A 21146-nucleotide genomic window follows, 5' to 3' on the forward strand; every position below is an offset into this window, starting at 1 on the left:
GGGAGAAAAAGGACAGAGAGAGAAAGAATGTGTGTATATAAATAAATAATGGATGGGGTATGAAGGGGAGCTGGGGCATTAGCGGAAGTTAGAGAAGTCAATATTCATGCCATCAGGTTGGAGGCTACCCAGACGGAATATAAGGTGTGGTTTCTCCAACCTGAGTGTGGCTTCATCTTTACAGTAGAGGAGGCCATGGATAGACATATCAGAATGGGAATGGGACGTGGAATTAAAATGTGTGGCCACTGGGAGATCCTGCTTTCTCTGGCGGACAGAGCGTAGGTGTTCAGTGAAACGGTCTCCCAGTCTGCGTCGGGTCTTGCCAATATATAGAAGGCCACATCGGGAGCACCGGACACGGTATATCACCCCAGCCGACTCACAGATGAAGTGTCGCCTCACCTGGAAGGACTGTCTGGGGCCCTGAATGGTGGTAAGGAGGAAGTGTAAAGGCATGTGTAGCACTTGTTCTGCTTACAAGGATAAGTGCCAGGAGGGAGATTGGTGGGGAGGGATGGGGGGGCGAATGGACAAGGGAGTCACGTAGGGAGCGATCCCTGCGGAAAGCAGAAAGGGGGAGAGAAAGATGTGCTTAGTGGTGGGATCCCGTTGGAGGTGGCAGAAGTTACGGAGAATTATATGTTGGACCCGGAGGCTGGTGGGGTGGTAGGTGAGGACCAGGGGAACACTATTCCTAGTGGGGTGGCGGAAGGATAGGGTGAGAGCAGATGTGCGTGAAATGGGGGAGATGCGTTTGAGAGCAGAGATGATGGTGGAGGAAGGGAAGCCCCTTTCTTTAAAAAAGAAGGACATCTCCTTCGTCCTGGAATGGAAAGTCTTATCCTGAGAGCAGATGCGGCGGAGACGGAGGAATTGCGAGAAGGGGATGGCATTTTTACAAGAGACAGGGTGAGAAGAGGAATAGTCCAGATAGCTGTGAGAGTCAGTAGGCTTATAGTAGACATCAGTAGATAAGCTGTCTGCAGAGATAGAGAGAGAAAGATCTAGAAAGGGGAGGGAGGTGTTGGAAATGGACCAGGTAAACTTGAGGGCAGGGTGAAAGTTGGAGGCAAAGTTAATAAAGTCAACGAGCTCAGCATGCGTGCAGGAAGCAGCGTTAATGCAGTCATCGATGTAGCGAAGGAAAAGTAGGGGACAGATACCAGAATAGGTTTGGAACATAGATTGTTCCACAAAGCCAACAAAAAGACAGGCATAGCTAGGACCCATACGGGTGCCCATGGCTACACCTTTAGTTTGGAGGAAGTGGGAGGAGCCAAAGGAGAAATTATTAAGAGTAAGGACTAATTCCGCTAGATGGAGCAGAGTGGTGGTAGAGGGGAACTGATTAGGTCTGGAATCCAAAAAGAAACGTAGAGCTTTGGGACCTTCCTGATGGGGAATGGAAGTATATAGGGACTGGACATCCATGGTGAAAATAAAGCGGTGAGGGCCAGGGAACTTAAAATCATCGAAAAGTTTAAGAGCGTGAGAAGTGTCACGAACATAGGTAGGAAGGGATTGAACAAGGGGGGATAAATCATGAACATAAGTAGGAAGGGATTGAACAAGGGGGGATAAATCACGAACATAGGTAGGAAGAAACATTGGCAATGCTGTCTCATAGGAGCTTGAAGCTCTCCACCCCCCCTTAATCTTGGCATGTTTGATGTGGACAGGACCATGTTCCTTGCCCCTGTCCTGAAGTCAATGATCAGTTCTTTTGTTTTACTTAAATTGAGAGAAAGGCTGTTCTCATGATAGCATGTTATTGAACACTCTTCTTCCTATACTCCAACTCATCATTATTTGAGATACGACCCACTTGTAGATGGATTAAAATAAAATCTGGCCATGCATTTGTGTGTGTACAGGGTGTAGATTAGGGCACTGAGGATGCAACTTTGTAGAGCACCAGTGTTGAGAATAATTGTGGCAGGGATGTTGCTGCCTATTCTTCCTGACTGCAGTCTTTCTGACAGGAAGTCAAGGATCCAGTTGCAATGGGAGGTGTAAACTCCCAGGTCTCCGAGTTTAATGATGAGTTTGCTTGGAAGGGTTTGTTCTCCTTGGAGAAAAGACGACTGATGAGCGACCTGTGAGAGATGTGTAAAATTGTAGGAGGTATTGGTATGGGATATTGATATTTGTTTAGTATTACAAACGTCTGAAAATCTGCAAATGCTGAAAATCTAAAGCAACACACACACAATGCTGGAGGAACTCAGCAGGTCAGGCAGTATCTATGGCAAAGAGAAAACAGTTGACAATTTGGACTGGGACCCTTCATCAGGACTGGGCACCTACCAGTCCTGATGAAGGGTCTCGGCCCAAAGCATCTACTGTTGACTCGTTTCCATAGGCGCTGCCTGTTTACTCTTTTCCATAGATGCTGCCTGACCTGCTGAGTTCCTCCAGCATTTTGTGTGTTGCTGTAGTTTATTATTGCGACATATACCAAGATACAATGAAAACCTTGTGTTGCATACTGTTAAAACAGATCAAATCCTTATATTGGGCATTAAGGTAGAATGAGGTAAAACGATTGAAGTGCAAAAGCTACAGAGAAAGTACAATGCAGGTAAGCAATAAAGTGCAAGATCATATCAGGGTAAATTGTGAGGTTAGGAATCCAGCTTATCATACAAGATAACAGTGGTATAGAAGTTATCCTTGAGCTTGGTGATACGTGCTTTCAGGTTTTTTGTATCTTCTGTCAGATGGGAGAGGGGAGAGAGAGAATGTCTGGGGTGGGTAAGGCCTTTGATTATGCTGGCTGCTTCACACTTCACTAAGGCAGTGACAAAGTCCATAGAGAGGAGACTGGTTTCTGTGATGTGCTGAGCTGTGTCCACAACTATCTGCAGTTTCTTGCAGTCAGGTGAAGTGCAATTGCCAGATCCAAGCCATTATGCATCCAGATAGAATACTTCGTATGATGCATCGGTAAATATTGCTCCCTTTCCGAAGTCAATGACCAACTTTTTTGTTTTACTGTGATAATAAATTTCATCTCCTTCCTGTACTCAGACTCATCATTATTTGAGATATGACCCAGTACAGTATATCTGCAGACTTTGTAGATGGAGATAGAACAGGATCTGACCATGCAGACATGAGTGTGCATGGAGCACAGGGGGCTTAGGATGCAACGTCTACTGGAGCATCGGTACTTAGAATAACCCTGGCGGACGTGTCGCTATCTACCTTGACTGATTTGAAATCTGTTGACAGAATCTTTTTCTATTGGTAGGGCTATCAAAAACAAGAGGGTAGATGTTTAAGGGAAGAGATAAGAGATTTAAAGGGAATTTATACAGGGCATGGTTGGTATCTGGAACTTGCTGACAGTGGTAGCGATGGAGTTCAAAACAGTCGCTGTTTAAGTGACATTTAGGCAAGCATAAGAAATAGGCAAAGCCTCAAACGATGCAGATCAAATGAGGATTGGTGTAGATGGAGAAAAAGGGTTGGCATGGCTGTGGTGATCTGAAGGGCCCATTTCCATGTACAACTGAGTTGTAAATTTCTTGCTTTTACTTTGGGATGCAGGATGTACCAGGACAGCAGTTAACCTAACGCGTGTCTGAGCACTTCACCAGTAATTGATTCGAAGCTGAAGCTAAAAATTAAAACATTGCATATATCAAAGAAGGAGATGAGGAGCCACTCACCAACGTGGCTAGCTGTTAACTGCCTTCTGAATTCAGGGGTATTAGGTGTTCGGCATTAAGCATTGGCATTGACAATGATGTCCATTTAACTTTAGTGAATAAATCAAAAAGAGGAGGTCCAAAAGCCAATGGACTGAATCACCATACTGTGGAAAGTAACCATATGAGCTGGCCGTATTACACCCCCACATAGAGATGGACATCCATATTGCAATTTCCTGCTGCTGAATTGTCATTTAAGATAAATTTTGGTGAGAAACAACCAGATCTTTATTTTGTGGGATGCAATCTGTTATTAATTTTGAGCGGCATTGTATTACTGCGGTGGTAATTAATGGGTGTCAGGCCAGATAATTGGGCACAATGTGACGACCGTAAACTCTGCTACCCAGCTACCGACTCCAACTGACTTCGTATTTCTGGAGAAACATCATGCATCAAACTGCTGAAAATGTTGAAGCTTAGTTTTGAAATATTAAATACAGTATCTATGTTGATGAGGAATTGTACGTTCAGTGGTCACCTTATTAGATACACCTGTACACCTACTCATTAATACAAATATCTAATCAGCCGATCGTGTGGCAGCAACTCAATGGATAAAATCATGCAGACATGGTCAAGAGGTTCAGTTTTTGTTCAGACCAAACATCAGAATAGGGAACAAATGTGATTGAAGTGACTGTGACCGTGGAATGATTGTTGGTGCCACACAGCGTGGTTTGAGTGTCTCAGAAACTGCTGATCCTGGGATTTTCACTAACACCAGTCTCTAGAATTTATAGAGAATGATTCAAAAAAACAAAAAAACATCCAGTGAGGGCAGTTCTGTGGATAGAAATGCCTTGTTAATGAGAGATCTCTGAGGAGAAAAGCCAGACTATTTTATGGTGACAGGAGGGTGACAGGAGGCTGACAGTAACTCAAATAACTACGGGTTACAACAGTGACATGCAGAAATGCATTCTCTGAATACATAACATGTCGAACCTTGAAGTGGATGGTGCCACCCAGTACATAGAAACATACATAGCAACATACATAGAAAATAGGTGCAGGAGTAGGCCATTCGGCCCTTCGAGCCTGCACCACCATTCAGTACAATCATGGCTGATCATCCAACTCAGAACCCTGCGCCAGCCTTCCCTCCATACCCCCTGATCCCTTTAGCCACAAGGGCCGTATCTAACTCCCACTTAAATATAGCCAATGAACTGGCCTCAACTGTTTCCTGTGGCAGAGAATTCCACAGATTCACCACTCTCTGTGTGAAGAAGTTTTTCCTAATCTCGGTCCTAAAAGGCTTCCCCTCTATCCTCAAACTGTGGCCCCTCGTTCTGGACTTCCCCAACATCGGGAACAATCTTCTTGCATCTAGCCTGTCCAATCCCTTTAGGATCTTATATGTTTCAATCAGATCCCCCCTCAATCTTCTAAATTCCAACGAGTACAAGCCCAGTTCATCCAGTCTTTCTTCATATGAAAGTCCTGCCATCCCAGGAACCTTCTTTGTACTCCCTCTATGGCAAGGTTGTCTTTCCTCAGATTAGGGGACCAAAACTGCACACAATACTCCAGGTGTGGTCTCACCAAGGCCTTGTACAACTGCAGTAGTACCTCCCTGCTCCTGTACTCGAATTCTCTCGCTGTAAATGCCAGCATACCATTCGCCTTTTTCACCGCCTGCTGTACCTGCATGCCCACTTTCAAGGTGTACCTAATAAATTGGCATTGAGTGAATATGATGGACTTAAAGACAATATTTTAGCCCCACAAATGGCCACAATAGAAATACTTCTGGACCTTGATATGGACAGCACCTAGTAATAATAGGCAGGATAGACAAAGGAGAGCCAGTGGATATTGTTTATTTCGATTTTCAGAAGGCCTTTGACAAGGTGGCGCACATGGGGCTGATTAACGAGAATACATGGTATTAGAAGAAAGGTACTAACATAAATAGACAATAGGCTGATTGGCAGGAGAAGAAGAGTGGGAATATGAAGAGCCATTTCTGGTTGGCTTCCAGTGACTAGTAGTGTTCCACAATGGTCTGTGTTGAGACCACTTATTTTCACGTTATATGTCAATGGTTTGGATGACGGGCTTGAAGGCTTTGTCGCCAAATTTGCAGACAATTCAAAGATAGGTGGAGGAGCAGGTGGTGTTGAGGAAATGGAGTTTGCAGAAGGAATTATACAGATTAGGAGAATGGGCAAAGAAGTGGTAGATGGAATATAGTGTAGAACATAGAATAGTACAGCACAGTACAGGCCCTTCAGCCCACAATATTGTGCTGACCCTTAAAGTGTATGGTCATGCACTTTGCCAGAAGGAATAGCCAAGGCTATTTTCTAAATGGGGAGAAAATTCAGAAATCTGAGGTGCAAAGGGACTTGGTAGTCCTCATGTAGGATTCCATAAAGTCTAACTTACAGGTTGAGTCGGTGGTAAGGAAGGCAAATGCATCTTTAACATTCACTGAGAGTTCTAGAATATAAAAGCAAGGATGTAATCCTGAGGGCATTGTTCAGACCACGCAGAGTATTGAGAGCTGTTTTGGGTCTCTTATCTTCGGAAAGATGTGTTGACATTGGACAAGGTCCAGAGGGAATTCATGAGAATGATTCCAGGAATGAAAAGGTTAACGTATGAGGACCGTTTGATGGGTCTGGGTCTGTACTCGCTGGAGTCTGGAAGAATGAGTGGGGATCTCATTGAAACCTATTGAACATTGAAAGGCCTAGATAGAGAGGATGTGGAAAGGATTTTTCCTATAGTGGGGGAGTCTAGGACCAGAGAACACAGTGTCAGAATAGAGGGACTTCCCTTTGGAATGGAAATGAGGAATTTCTTTAGCCAGAGGATGGTGAACCTCAGGAATGTGGAGGCCATGTCATTGCTCCAACTGTATGTCTTATCTTTAAATACTGCTGGAATGAGTTAGAAATAATGTAATGGATGTGAAACTCATTTAAAAAATGTTTTTTCCCCCTCAGTTCCTGCTGCTGACTCAGCAATTGCGTGCAGCTTCAAACTGGGATATGTAAGTATTGAATGCCTCAATCAAGAATAGAAAACATCTGTTTAATGTGTAATGTTTAAGCAGTAAAGCTGACATCAGTTTTTCAGATTTAATTTATATGTTGGTCCGTAGACTCCTCTTCTGCCAAGATGAGGCCACCCTTACGGTGGATGTGCAACACCTTATATTCCTTCCAGGTAGCCTCCAACCTGATGGTATGAATATCGATTTCTCCTTCTGGTAAAAAAAAAATTCCCTCCTCCTCCCCACTTCTATTCCCCACTCTAGCCTGTTATCTCTTCTTGCCTACCTATTACCTCCCCCGGTTCCCTTCCTCCTTCCCTTTCTCCTGTGGCCCACTCTCCTGTCCTATCAGATTTCTTCCTTTCTAGCCCTTAACCTTTCCAACACAACTGGCCTCACCTATATCACTTTCTAGCTGTCCTCCTTCCCCTCTGCACAGCTTTTTTATTCGGGTGTCTTCCTCCTTCCTTTCCAGTCCCGAAGAAGAGTCTCAGCCTGAAACGCTGACTTTTATTCATTTCCATAGATGCTGTCTGACCTCTGAGTTCCTCCAGCATTTAGTGTGCGTTAATTTACTTCACGTTGCTAGCAGAGGAGATTCAAATAAAGTAAATCTCCATAAGGTTTTATTTGAAAAGCTATTTAAATAACAAGGACAATGCAAACAACAGGAATTCTGCAGATGCTGGAAATTCAAACACACGTCAAAGTTGCTGGTGAACGCAGCAGGCCAGGCAGCATCTGTAGGAAGAGGTGCAGTCGACGTTTCAGGCCGAGACCCTTCGTCAGGACTAACTGAAGGAAGAGTGAGTAAGGGATTTGAAAGTTGGAGGGGGAGGGGGAGATCTAAAATGATAGGAGAAGACAGGAGGGGGAGGGATGGAACAAGAGCTGGACAGGTGATAGGCAAAAGGGGATACAAGAGGATCATGGGATAGGAGGTCCGGGAAGAAAGACAAGGGGAGGGGGTGAGACCCAGAGGATGGGCAAGAGGTATATTCAGAGGGACAGAGGGAGAAAAAGGAGAGTGAGAGAAAGAATGTGTGCATAAAAATAAGTAACAGATGGGGTGCGAGGGGGAGGTGGGGCCTTAGTGGAAGTTAGAGAAGTCGATGTTCATGCCATCAGGTTGGAGGCTACCCAGACGGAATATAAGGTGTTGTTCCTCCAACCTGAGTGTGGCTTCATCTTTACAGTAGAGGAGGCCATGGATAGACATGTCAGAATGGGAATGGGATGTGGAATTAAAATGTGTGGCCACTGGGAGATCCTGCTTTCTCTGGCGGACAGAGCGTAGATGTTCAGCAAAGCGGTCTCCCAGTCTGCGTCGGGTCTCGCCAATATATAAAAGACCACATCGGGAGCACCGGACGCAGTATATCACCCCAGTCGACTCAAAGGTGAAGTGTCGCCTCACCTGGAAGGACTGTTTGGGGCCCTGAATGGTGGTAAGGGAGGAGGTGTAAGGGCATGTGTAGCACTTGTTCCGATAACACGGATAAGTGCCAGGAGGGAGATCAGTGGGGAGGGATGGGGGGGACGAATGGACAAGGGAGTTGCGTAGGGAGCGATCCCTGTGGAATGCAGAGAGAGGGGGGGAAGGAAAGATATGCTTAGTGGTGGGATCCCATTGGAGGTTACGGAGAATAATATGTTGGACCCGGAAGCTGGTGGTGTGGTAGATGAGGACCAGGGGAACCCTATTCCTAGTGAGGTGGCGGGAGGATGGAGTGAGAGCAGATGTACGTGAAATGGGGGAGATGCGTTTAAGAGCAGAGTTGATAGTGGAGGAAGGGAAGCCCCTTTCTTTAAAAAAGGAAGACATCTCCCTCGTCCTAGAATGAAAAGCCTTATCCTGAGAGTAGATGCGGCGGAGACGGAGGGATTGCGAGAAGGGGATGGCGTTTTTGCAAGAGACAGGGTGAGAAGAGGAATAGTTCAGATAGCTGTGAGAGTCAGTAGTCTGTCTCCAGAGACAGAGACAGAAAGATCTAGAAAGGGGAGGGAAGTGTCGGAAATGGACCAGGTAAACTTGAGGGCAGGGTGAAAGTTGGAGGCAAAGTTAATAAAGTCAACGAGTTCTGCATGCGTGCAGGAAGCAGCACCAATGCAGTCGTCGATGTAGCAAAGGAAAAGTGGGGGACAGATACCAGAATAGGCACGGAACATAGATTGTTCCACAAACCCAACAAAAAGGCAGGCATAGCTAGGACCCATACGGGTGCCCATGGCTACACCTTTAGTTTGGAGGAAGTGGGAGGAGCCAAAGGAGAAATTATTAAGAGTAAGGACTAATTCCGCTAGACGGAGCAGAGTGGTGGTAGAGGGGAACTGATTAGGTCTGAAATCCAAAAAGAAGCGTAGAGCTTTGAGACCTTCCTGATGGGGGATGGAAGTATATAAGGACTGGACATCCATGGTGAAAATAAAGCGGTGGGGGCCAGGGAACTTAAAATCATCAAAAAGTTTAAGAGAGTGAGAAGAGGACACCTCCCTCCCCTTTCTAGATCTTTCTGTCTCTGTCTCTGGAGACAGCTTATCCACTGATGTCTACTATAAGCCCACTGACTCCCACAGCTATCTGGACTATTCCTCTTCTCACCCTGTCTCTTGCAAAAACGCCATCCCCTTCTCGCAATTCCTCCGTCTCCGCCGCATCTGCTCTCAGGATGAGGCTTTTCATTCTAGGACGAGGGAGATGTCTTCCTTTTTTAAAGAAAGGGGCTTCCCTTCCTCCACTATCAACTCTGCTCTTAAACGCATCTCCCCCATTTCACGTACATTTGCTCTCACTCCATCCTCCCGCCACCCCACTAGGAATAGGGTTCCCCTGGTCCTCACCTAGCACCCCACCAGCCTCTGGGTCCAACATATTATTCTCCGTATCTTCCCCCACCTCCAACGGGATCCCACCACTAAGCATATCTTTCCCTTCTCTCCCCCCCCTGCATTCCGCAGGGATCGCTCCCTACGCAACTCCCTTGTCCATTCGTCCCCCCCATCCCTCCCCACTGATCTCCCTCCTGGCACTTATCCGTGTAAGCGGAACAAGTGCTACACATGCCCTTACACATCCTCCCTTACCACCATTCAGGGCCCCAGACAGTCCTTCCAGGTGAGGCAACACTTCACCTGTGAGTCGGCTGGGGTGATATACTGCGTCCGGTGCTCCCGATGTGGCCTTTTATATATTGGCGAGACCCGACGCAGACTGGGAGACCGCTTTGCTGAACATCTACGCTCTGTCCGCCAGAGAAAGCAGGATCTCCCAGTGGCCACACATTTTAATTCCACATCCCATTCCCATTCTGACATGTCTATCCACGGCCTCCTCTACTGTAAAGATGAAGCCACACTCAGGTTGGAGGAACAACACCTTATATTCCGTCTGGGTAGCCTCCAACCTGATGGCATGAACATCGACTTCTCTAACTTCCACTAAGGTCCCACCTCCCCCTCGTACCCCATCTGTTACTTATTTTTATGCACACATTCTTTCTCTCACTCTCCTTTTTCTCCCTCTGCCCCTCTGAATATACCTCTTGCCTATCCTCTGGTTCCCCCCCCCCCCCGTCTTTCTTCCCGGACCTCCTGTCCCATGATCCTCTCGTATCCCCTTTTGCCTATCACCTGTCCAGCTCTTGGCTCTATCCCTCCCCCTCCTGTCTTCTCCTATCATTTTGGATCTCCCCCTCCACCTCCAACTTTCAAATCTCTTACTCACTCTTCCTTCAGTTAGTCCTGACGAAGGGTCTCGGCCTGAAACGTCGACTGCACCTCTTCCTACAGATGCTGCCTGGCCTGCTGCGTTCACCAGCAACTTTGATGTGTGTTGCTTAAATAACAAGGACAACTTGTATTTAAATCTTTCAACTTCACAAGAAGTCCTAAGGTGAATCACAGGACCTATAGCAAGCTAAATATAGATACTAGGGCAGATTTTCAACAATTTAGTCATAAATGTGGGTTTAAGGAGCATTTTATGCTCCTTTATGCTTTATCAGAGGTGTTTGAATACCTTAGAAGTTTACAGGATTTGTGGAATGCTTAGATGAAGTCTGTGACGATCATTTATAAATTGGTAACGTGGTTCATTGTTGTCATACATATCGACAGAGGAAAAATTTTGTCTTGCATGTCATTTACACAGATCTAGGTAACATCAGTGCATTCAGGAGGTTCAAGGGAAAATAGTAACAGAATGCAGAGTAAGGTGTTACAGTCATGGAGAAAGTGCAGTGCAGGCAGACACTCAGGTGCAAGCCTTGACAAGTCTATCCTTTTCCTATGAGGGAACTGTTAGTACTCCTACGACAATGGTAGAGAAGCTTTCCTTCAACCTGCTGGTATTGTTAATAGCCTAGCCTTAATAATTAATACTGTTAATAATATTGTTAGTAGTCATAACAATGGGATGGAAGCTATCCTTGAGCCTGCTGGTATGTGATTTCAGACTTCTGTAACTTCAACCCAGTGGAAGTGGGAGAAGAGAAGATATCTGGAGTGGGTTATGTCTTTGATTATGTTGGCAGCGAGAGCATAGACTAGCGTAGCACTGGACAGGCATTCAGCCCATGATGTTGTACTGATCTTGATGCCGATTTTTACTAAATGTCTTCCTCCTGTGTGTCACCCATATCCCTCCATTGCCTTCATATTCACGAGTCTGTATAAAAAGCTCTCAAACTCCATAAAGTGTGAATGTTGTGGTAGGGTAGGGGTTAGAGCTTTATTATTACTGCTCGGGGCGTTCCAGAGTTTGGAGTTCAATTACAGCACTGTTCTGTGAGGAGTCTCTGTACGTCCTCGTGGAATGCATGGGTTTCCCCCGGGTGCTCTGGTTTTCTCCCACAGCCCAAAGACATACCACGTCGGTTAATTGGTCATTGTGTATTATCCTGTGGTTAGGTTAGGGTTAATCAGGGTTGTGTGGTTGCTGGGGCCACGTGGCCCAAAGGGCTGGAAGGGCCCACTCCAGTAAACAAACAAACAGCCTATGTTACTACCCTTGCTAACCTATTCCAGGCCGCTGCTGTACTCTATATAAGAAAAAACGCACCTCACATCATCTTTAATCTCACTGCTCTTCTAACCCTTAGAAGCATGTCCTCTGGTGATTGAATTGCTATCCTAAGGGAAAGATTCTGATCATATACCCTATTTGTGTCTTTCATAATTTAAAACATTTGCATTTGATCTCCCCTCATCCTGCAAGCTCTCGGGAGAGCAACTGAAGTTAGTCCAGCTTTTCCTTCGCCCTTGCCTGCTAATGCAGGCAGCATCATGGTAGAACTTTATTGTACCATCTCCACATTCCTCATATAATGGAGCAATGAGAACTACATGCGATACTCCAAGCATGATCTGACTGAAGTTATATATAGAATATAGAACATATAGCATAGTACAAATTCTTTGGCTCACAATGTTGTGCCGACTTTTTAACCTACTCTTAAAATCGATTTAACTCTTTCCTCCTACGTAACCCTCCATTTTTCTAACATCTCTGTGCCTATCTAAGAGTTATTTTAAATGCCCCTAATGTATCTGTCTCTATTACCATGGTGTTTTCAGGCACTCACCACTCTGTTCTTAAAAAAAAAAAACCTGCTTCTGGCATTCCCGCTATACTTTCCTCCAATCACCTTAAAACTATTAGCCACTAACCCCCGGTATTAGACATTTCCACCCTGGGAAAAAGCCTCTGGCTATCCATTCAATCTATGTCTCTTATCATCTTGTACACCTCTATCAAGTCAGCTCTCATCCTTTTTCACTCCAAAGAAGAAAGCACTCCTCATAAGACATCCCCTCTAATCCAGGTAGCATCGTGATAAATCTCCACTGCACCCTCACTAAAGCTTCTGATAATGAGGTGACCAGAACTGTACAGAATTAGACCAACTGTGGTCTAACCAGGATTTTGCAGAGCTGCAACATTTCCTCACGGGTCTTGAACTCAACCCCCGACTAATGAAGGCCAACACACTATACGCCTTCTTAATCACACTATCAACTTGCACAGCAAGTTGGAGAAATCTATGAAAGAGGACCCAAATTGCTAAGAATCATGCCATTATCCCTGTATTCTGCATTCAAATTCAACCTTCCAACTCCACCTGTCACTTCCCAACACAGCTCTGCATCCTGTCAATGTTCTATTGTAACTTATGACAAAGTTTACACTATCCACAACTCCACCGACTTATTCTTCATCCAAGTCATTTATAAAAATCAGAAAGAGCAGAGGTCCCTGAACAGATTGCTACTGAACACCACTGGTCACTAACCACCAGGCAAAATATTCTTCTGTGGGCAAGCGAATTCTGAATCCACTCAGTCAAGGTTCCCTGGATCCCATGCTTTCTGATTTCTCAATGAACTTTTCATTGGGAACCTATATCAAATGCCTTACTAAAATCCATATTCACCACATTCATTGCTCTGCCCTCATCAATATGTTTTGTTACATCCTCAAGGAATTCAGTCAGACTTGTGAGGCATCACCACCCCTCAGAAAGCTGGCTATGTTTCTCCAAATGTTCATATATCCTGTCTCTGAGAATTTGCACACCATTGCACACACTGGTCTATAATTCCTGGGTTATTTCTACTCCCTTTGAACAAAGGAATAATATTTGCCCTCTTCCAGTCTTCTGTCATGACTTCTGTGGCCTGTGAAGACACAAAGACCATTGCCAAAGGCACAACAATCTTTTCCCTTGCTTCCTGTGGTAACCTGTGTATTTCCCGTTGGGCCCAGAGACTTATCTATCCAAATGTTTTTCAAAAATACCAACATATCATCTTTATTAATATCAACGTATTGTAGCATATCAGCCTGTTTTACTCTGTCTTCACAGAGGTCAACAGCCTTTTTCACTGGTGAATACTGAAGCAAAGTATTCATTAAGGGCCTCCCCACCTCCTCCTCCGATGCCAGACACGTTTCCTCTTCTATCCCTGATCAGTCCTACCCTCACTTTACTCCTCCTCCTTTTGCATTAAGGAGTTGCCAGTACCTCACTTGACTGGGTGTTGTAGGTACACTAACTAAGAACACCAGAGTGACTTCAAGTTTTGTTTTAAGAGCTTATTTACATGGTATCATGGAGAGTCTGTGGCAGTCTCCACTACCACCAGAACTCTGATTTTTTAGGTTATAACAAGCTCATATTTGTACAGCAAGACAAAAATTTTCACATAACTTTGTTTGACATCCCACAGTCAGCAAATGAGCAGTTGTTTGAAATTCGTGTCAATTATCTCTCAGTGTAAGTCTAACAGTTCTTCCTGCTTCCTGTTATCAGGGCTCATAATTTACCTCCAGAGGCATCCTCCTCCCGGTTCCAGGGGCCTAGTATCTTATTTATTGGAGTTCCTGGTACTGCGCTTATCATCCAGGGTTATTCTCGACACACATCAGCAGTCTTGAGCCCAGCTGCTCCAGAATGGTCAAGTATCCCATCATACACTAGTCTTAACCATTTCGACCATAAATCCCTCCTTGTTGATCCTTCGTAAAGATTCGTATTCCCTTCTTTCGGAAAAGGGGGCTCATAACTCACTGGGTAAGGACGCATTCTTAAACATTCCTCTTCATCATAACTATGCCCTTTTCCCCCTCTCCTGTGATGTGAGATCGCGCATAGAGTAATGCTACCGTCTCCACTGGCTTTGACTGTGGAGGGGCGCAGACCCAGCGAATGCATAGTTGTATGACACACTAAACTGCCACTGCTAAGCAGACCAGGGCAATGAGACCTCAAAAGAGGGGTTGTAACTAAGAAAATATTCCTTCTCCTAGCAGCTGCGCAGGTTGATGCTGTGGTTAAGAAGGCATATGGTGTATTGGCCTTCATTAATTGTGGAATTGAATTTAGGAGCTGAGAGGTAATGTTGCAGCTTTATAGGACCCTGGTCAGACCACACTTTGAATACTGTGCTCAGTTCTGGTCGCCTCACTACAGGGAAGATGTGGAAGCCATAGAACGGGTGCAGAGGAGATTTACAAAGATGTTGCCTCGAATGGGGAGCATGCCTTATGAAAATAGGTTGAGTTAACTCGACCTTTTCTCCTTGGAGTGACGGAGGATGAGAGGTGACCTGATAGAGGTGTATAAGATGATGAGAGGCATTGATCGTGTGGATAGTCCGAGATTTTTTCCCAGGGTTGAAATGGTTGCCACAAGAGGACGCAGGTTTAAGGTGCTTGGAAGTAGGCACAGAGGAGATGTCAGGGGTAAGTTTTTTACTCAGAGAGTGGTGAGTGCGTGGAATGGGCTGCTGGCAACGGTGGTGGAGGCGGATATGATGGGGTCTTTTAAGAGACTTTTAGATAGGTACGTGGAGCTTAGAAAAATAGAGGGCTAGGGAAAGTCTAGAAATTTCTAAGGTAGGGACATGTTCGGCACAACTTTGTGGGCCAAAGGGCCTGTATTGTGCTGTAGGTTTTCTATGTTTCTATGTAACACTGACTTAACCCATCTAAAGAAACGGCAGCCTTCTGGAGGGGCTTGAGAGTTCAGTCCATGTATTTCACCTCGCAACTGGGTCATGTGTTCTAACACATGGGTCATATTTTCTGAAGCATCAGGTATGTAGGTGCAACGTTCTTTCCCTACCAACGCACAGACCCCTCCTTCTCTGGCTAATACGTAGTCTAGGGCTATTGTGTTCCAGTCGAAGGTTTTGCATTTCCTGGTTCAGAATGGCAAATCCCTATATAGTCTGTTGTCCACTGTTCTAGTTCTAAACTTATATTGTCTATTGTATGGGCATTATTTACCGCACCCCACCAGGGGAGTAATCCTGCCAAAATCTTATTCCCCGCAGAATCCAAAGACATGTCTAGTTCGTGAGTGTAGGTGGTCTTCATGAGAAACAATGATGGCAAGACTATAGTTGGAACAGAGGTTGACAATTTTCCCAAATAGCAGCACCAGCCCATTGCCTATGGAGCCATGGATACGCCCTACACCCACAAATCCAGCTTATTCTGGGCACCCCATATATTCCCATAGCCGTCCATGTACTATCGAGGCGGTGTCCAGTAACGTTGGTCCAACTTTTACTTGTTCAATACTCTCTGGTGTTCACGTTGATCAGGCCGCTGCATTAGGGGTTCAAAGGAGGTATCACACAAGGAAAACCTTAACCAGTTGTTCTTAAACCCTGGTCCAGAACACAAACAGACTGGAGCCGAGGCTACGTATGTTTTTACATACATTTCTCTTGGCACAGTGGTACTATTGGAGCTACTACCTAAGGCCCAAGGCTGGAGACAGTAGGAGGAGCACACTGCTGTAAAGTTAGTGGTGGTACTTCCCCATAACTTAAGACTATTCATAACCAAATACTTTACGGAGTCAAGACAATTTTGAGCAGACTTATTGCCTGAAATAGTATAGGCCTGTAATCCTACCAATATACACTGCGAGAATTCTCTTCCAATCGGCAGGGGTTTAAGATTCGATTCTGCGTGGAATGGGGAACTGCTACACAAATGCGGCAGTTTGTTAAATTTGCATGGTAGACCATATGACTAGCAAACTGCCACCATGTATTGTATAAGTGTGGGTGACTCTGTCCCTTCTTCACAGGCTCAAAACTTCTTCTCCACTCCCCTATTGCTTTGTATTTGCCCTCGGGTGCTGTTAGACACTTAATCAATCCTTCCCCTTATATGATTATTACCACTACTTCCTTCATGTTAGTCCTCTATTGAGTATGTATTTTGTTAATAATCACTGTGTGTGTGTGTGTGTGTGTGTGTGTGTGTGTGTGTGTGTGTGTGTGTATGTGTGTGTGTATATATATATACATACACACAGAGTTGAAGTCAGAGGTTTACATACACCTTAGCCAAATACATTTACACTCAGTTTTCCACAATTCCTGACATTTAGTCCTAGAAAATATCTAGAAAATATTCCCTCCTGTCTTAGGTCAGTTAGGAACACTATTTTATTTTAATAATGTGAAATGTCAGAATAATAGTAGAGAGAATGATTTATTTTAGCTTTTATTTCTTTCATCACTTTCCCAGTGGGTCAGTGAATGATTTATTTTAGCTTTTACTTCTTTCATCACTTTCCCAGTGGGTCAGTAGTTTACATACACTTTGTTAGTATTTGGTAGCATTGGCTTTAAATTGTTTAGCTTGGGTCAAACGTTTTGGGTAGCCTTCCACAAGCTTCTCACAATAAGTTGCTGGAATTTTGTTCCATTCCTCCAGACAGAATTGGTGTAACTGAGTCAGGTTTGTAGGCCTCCTTGCTCACACACGCTTTTTCAGTTCTGCCCACAAATTTTCTATCGGATTGACGTCAGGGCTTTGTGATGGCCACTCTAATACCTTGACTTTGTTGTCCTTAAGCAATTTTGCCACAACTTTGGAGGTATGCTTGGGGTCATTGTCCATTTGGAAGACCCATTTGCGACCGGGCTTTAACTTCCTGGCTGATGTCTTGAGAAGTTGCTTCAATATATCCACATAATTTTCCTTTCTCATGATGCCATCTATTTTGTGAAGTGCACCAGTCCCTCCTGCAGCAAAGCACTCCCACAACATGATGCTGTCACCCCCATGATTTCTGCTTCACCTTAGCGGCTGTACGGGTCATCAGCAGCACTAGGTAGAGGTCTTTCCACCTGGGAGAGAAAGGATCTTTATTCATTCAATTCAATTCACTGGTTCATTGATAAGACCGACTGTGGGGAACTGTGTGGCCTTGGTTGTTGCACAGACCAAGCTCTCATGCCATATGATCGCTTGATGCAGATGCTCGGAAGGAGCCACGGGAGCCGGTGTAGAGAGAGCTGGTGTCCATGCTGGGTTGGGGGTTCCAGTGTGGAGAAGCTGGTGTCCATGCTGGGTTGGGAGTGTCACTGTGGAGAAGCTGGTGTCCATGCTGGGTTGGGGGTTCCAGTGTGGAGAAGCTGGTGTCCATGCTGGGTTGGGAGTGTCACTGTGGAGAAGCTGGTGTCCATGCTGGGTTGGGTGCAGGCTCCTTCCATTGATGCTTCCCTCCGGTTTCGCTTGGCGGAAAATGAATTGGATTGCATTCATCTGTGGCTGCACTAGTGCGTGATGAAGACTGCTGCACCAACAATCTACAGGCCATGACAGTCAGGGACCTGGACTATTTTTTATTTTCCAGTGAGTGTTTGGTTTCCTGCTGTAGTAATTACACGCTTGCTATATGTGCTACGTGCTGTGTGACTGAAGGGCCCCAGAAGAACGCAGTTTTGTTTGGCTGTGTTCATGTGTATGGTTCAATGACAATTAAACTTGAACTTGAAATACCATGGAAATAATGAAAATTAGCTTTTTGCAGCAATACTGTACATTAAAAGGTGTGAGCGAATATAGTTACGATAAGCTTATCATACATAAATTTTACATTACTTGCATGGGTACAATATAACAAAGAGGAATAAACAATAATTTTTGTTGAATGTTGAGAGAGAGAGAAAGAGAGAGCTGTAGTCTGATAGTATTGTCATACTATATATGCCACTCATAATTTTGTATACCTGTATCAGATCTCCCCTTGCCTCTTACCATTCCAGAGAAAATGAGTCTAGCCTATCCAGCATCCCGGGATAACTGAAATCTCAGGCAACTTACTGGTGAAGCTCTTCTGCAATCACAAATCTTCCTGCTGTGGTGATCAAGGAGTTCCGGCTGTTGCTGAGACAATTTTATAAAACTGTACTGGCTGCTCTTGTTTTCTGAGGTGAATGAAAGCATGTGTCTCATATGCCTTTACCACCTTATCTACCTGTGTTGCCACCTTCAGGGATTCTTGAAAATGAACATGTGTTTCTCTGTACTCTACAGGATACAACTATTCACCGTGCATGTCCCCTACTTATTCATCTGCCCAGTGTGTCACAGAAATTTACATACACTTGAGGTATGGCGGGGCGAAGGTGAATTATTCCTTAAGTACATGTTCATTACCAAAGGGGATTCTCTTTCATTTTTATTTCACACTGATGCCACAGTTGTGATGTAAATACTACTCAGACATGGCATGACAGAGTTGTAAAGAGGGATATACTGGGGTGCAAGTACCACTTAGCTTTGGGCATTTGATGCTTAACATTCTCTTTTTTATTTAACAGCTACATAAAGCAGAATAGCTACATTCTAAACTTGTCTTTAAGAAGCTGATTAGATACAGTAAACCAGAGAATAGGATTTGTGTTTCAGGCAGTAGAAGATGCTGAATGACTGACATTTAATAGTGAGTCCTCGTGTTGGCACTAAGATTAGTTTGGTACTTGCTTAATCAAATTGTTTTATTCCAGAGTTGAGCACAAAAATGTAGACTGCTGCTTCTTGCTGAGCTGCCTAATTGGTTGTTTGTTAGTCTTTTGCTTATGTATAGATTTTTGTAAATATTGTTGTATTTCAAAGTTCAAAGTAAATTTATCATCAACATACCTACTTGTTACCATATAGAACCTTGAGATTCATTTTCATTATTTTCCTATAAAAGCCTGTAAGAAAATGAGTCGCAAGGTAGTATATGGTGACTTTGATAATAAATTTACTTTGACTTGGAAGTGCTACACAAGAAATTAAACTTCAACATTGTCTGCTCTCTCGTGACACCAATTTGGAAAGCAGAGGAGTTGTTCCTCAATCCAAGTCATTAGGGGTGTAAATGATCATCTTTGTTGGTGGGAGCTTGCTCTACACAACATGACTTTCAAACATGACATCCTTTCCATAAATTAATACATCTGGCTTTGAGTGTATTAACTGACTACCTGTTTTTCTTTAATTGTAACATTTCACTAATAATGAATGTTAAACTCACTGTCTTAAGTTTTTTGGCTTATTGTTTCCCTGCCTGCTTGAACGTTTGCTGTTTTCCATTCCACTAGTATCCCATCAGAACTCAATAAATAAGGAAAACTTCAACCATTGGCTCTCCTATTTTCGCAGTCACTTACATTATAACCCTTAGGTGTTGGTCATGGTGACTTTACCCTCCGGTTGAAATATCTTGTACTTGAGGCCATGCTGAAAGGTGAGAGGATGTAAGTTCAAAGGAGATTATTATAACATTGCCTTTTGATATGCTTTTTCTATTTCTTGTTGTAATCTGTGGTCCACATCCCTACTACTGTTGGGAGGCCTGTATATAACTGCCGCCAAGGTTCTTTTAGCCTTGCAGTTTCTTAACTCAACCCACAGAGGATTCAACATCTTCCGATCCTATGTCACATCTTTTTACTGATTTGATGCCATTCCTTACCAGTAGAGCCACCCATCCCCCCGCCTACCTTCCTATCCCTCCGATATAACATGTAACCTTGTACAGTCAGCTCCCAACTACAACCATCCTTCACCCATCCTTCACCCATCCTTCAGAGCATAGAACAGTAAAGCATAGGAACAGGCCCTTTGACACACAATGTAGTGCCAAACCAAATAAATTAGTCATCAAATGGCCAACTAAACTAATTCCCTCTGCCTGCACAATGGGAATGTCCTTCCATTTTCCTCACATTCATGTGCCTATCTATACGTCTCTCAAAAGTCTCTATTGTATTGGCTTCTACTACCTGCGTAGGTAGTGCATTCCAGGCACCCAGTGCTCTCTGTGTAAAGAAAAACTTGCCCTTCACACCTCCTTTGAAATTACCCCCTCTCACCTTAAGTGCATACTGCCCGGCTTCAGACATTTCAACTCTGGGGGAAAAAGATACTGTCTGTCTATTCCCCTCATAATCTTACAAAGCTCCATCAGATTTCCCCTCAGCCTCCGTCACTCCAGAGGATACAACCCAAATTTGTCGAACCTCTCGTGCCCTCTAATCCATGCATCATCCTGGTAAACTTTTTCTGTACCCTCTCCAGACATTGACACAACTCCTAAAATGGGGTGACCAGAACTGTATGCAGTGCTCCAAATGCAGCCTATCTAGTTTTATAAAGCTGCAACATGACTCCCTGACTTCTGAATATAATGCCTTGACTAATAAAGACAAGCAGACCATATGCCTTCTCAGTCAGCCTACCAACCTTGAGGGAGCTATAACCTTGGACTCCAAGATCCCTCTGCATTGTCTTGCCCTTAACAGTGCACTATCTCTTTACATTTGACCCACCAAGGTGCAACACTTCACATTTGGCTGAGTTAAACTCCATCTGCCATTTCTCCATCCATATCTGCAACTGATCCTTATTCTGCTGCATTCTTTGCCAGTCTTCTATGCTATCCACAATACCACCAATCTACGTACCATCTGGAAACTCCCATCCAAATTTTCATCCAGGTTATTTACGTATATCACAAACAGCAGAAGTCCCAGTACAAAGCCATGTGGACAATGCTAAACCCAGACCTCCAATTAGAATAAGTCCCTTCAACCACTACCTTTTATAGAACATAGAAATC

At 44.3% G+C, this 21146-nt stretch overlaps 1 protein-coding gene across 8 annotated transcripts in view; it reads left to right on the forward strand.

Moving 5' to 3' along the window:
- The window catches only part of ulk4 (unc-51 like kinase 4), a 702256-nt gene that overhangs the window by 137343 nt on the left and 543767 nt on the right, over nt 1-21146 (forward strand). For all 8 annotated transcript variants that reach the window (XM_072283788.1, XM_072283790.1, XM_072283793.1 and 5 more), the window contains one exon: nt 6677-6723. In XM_072283788.1, coding sequence (XP_072139889.1) covers nt 6677-6723 — 47 coding nt within the window. The remainder of the gene's footprint in view (nt 1-6676; nt 6724-21146) is intronic.

The sequence above is a fragment of the Mobula birostris genome, chromosome 19 (genome assembly GCF_030028105.1).
Source record: "Mobula birostris isolate sMobBir1 chromosome 19, sMobBir1.hap1, whole genome shotgun sequence".
Lineage (NCBI taxonomy): Eukaryota > Metazoa > Chordata > Chondrichthyes > Myliobatiformes > Myliobatidae > Mobula > Mobula birostris.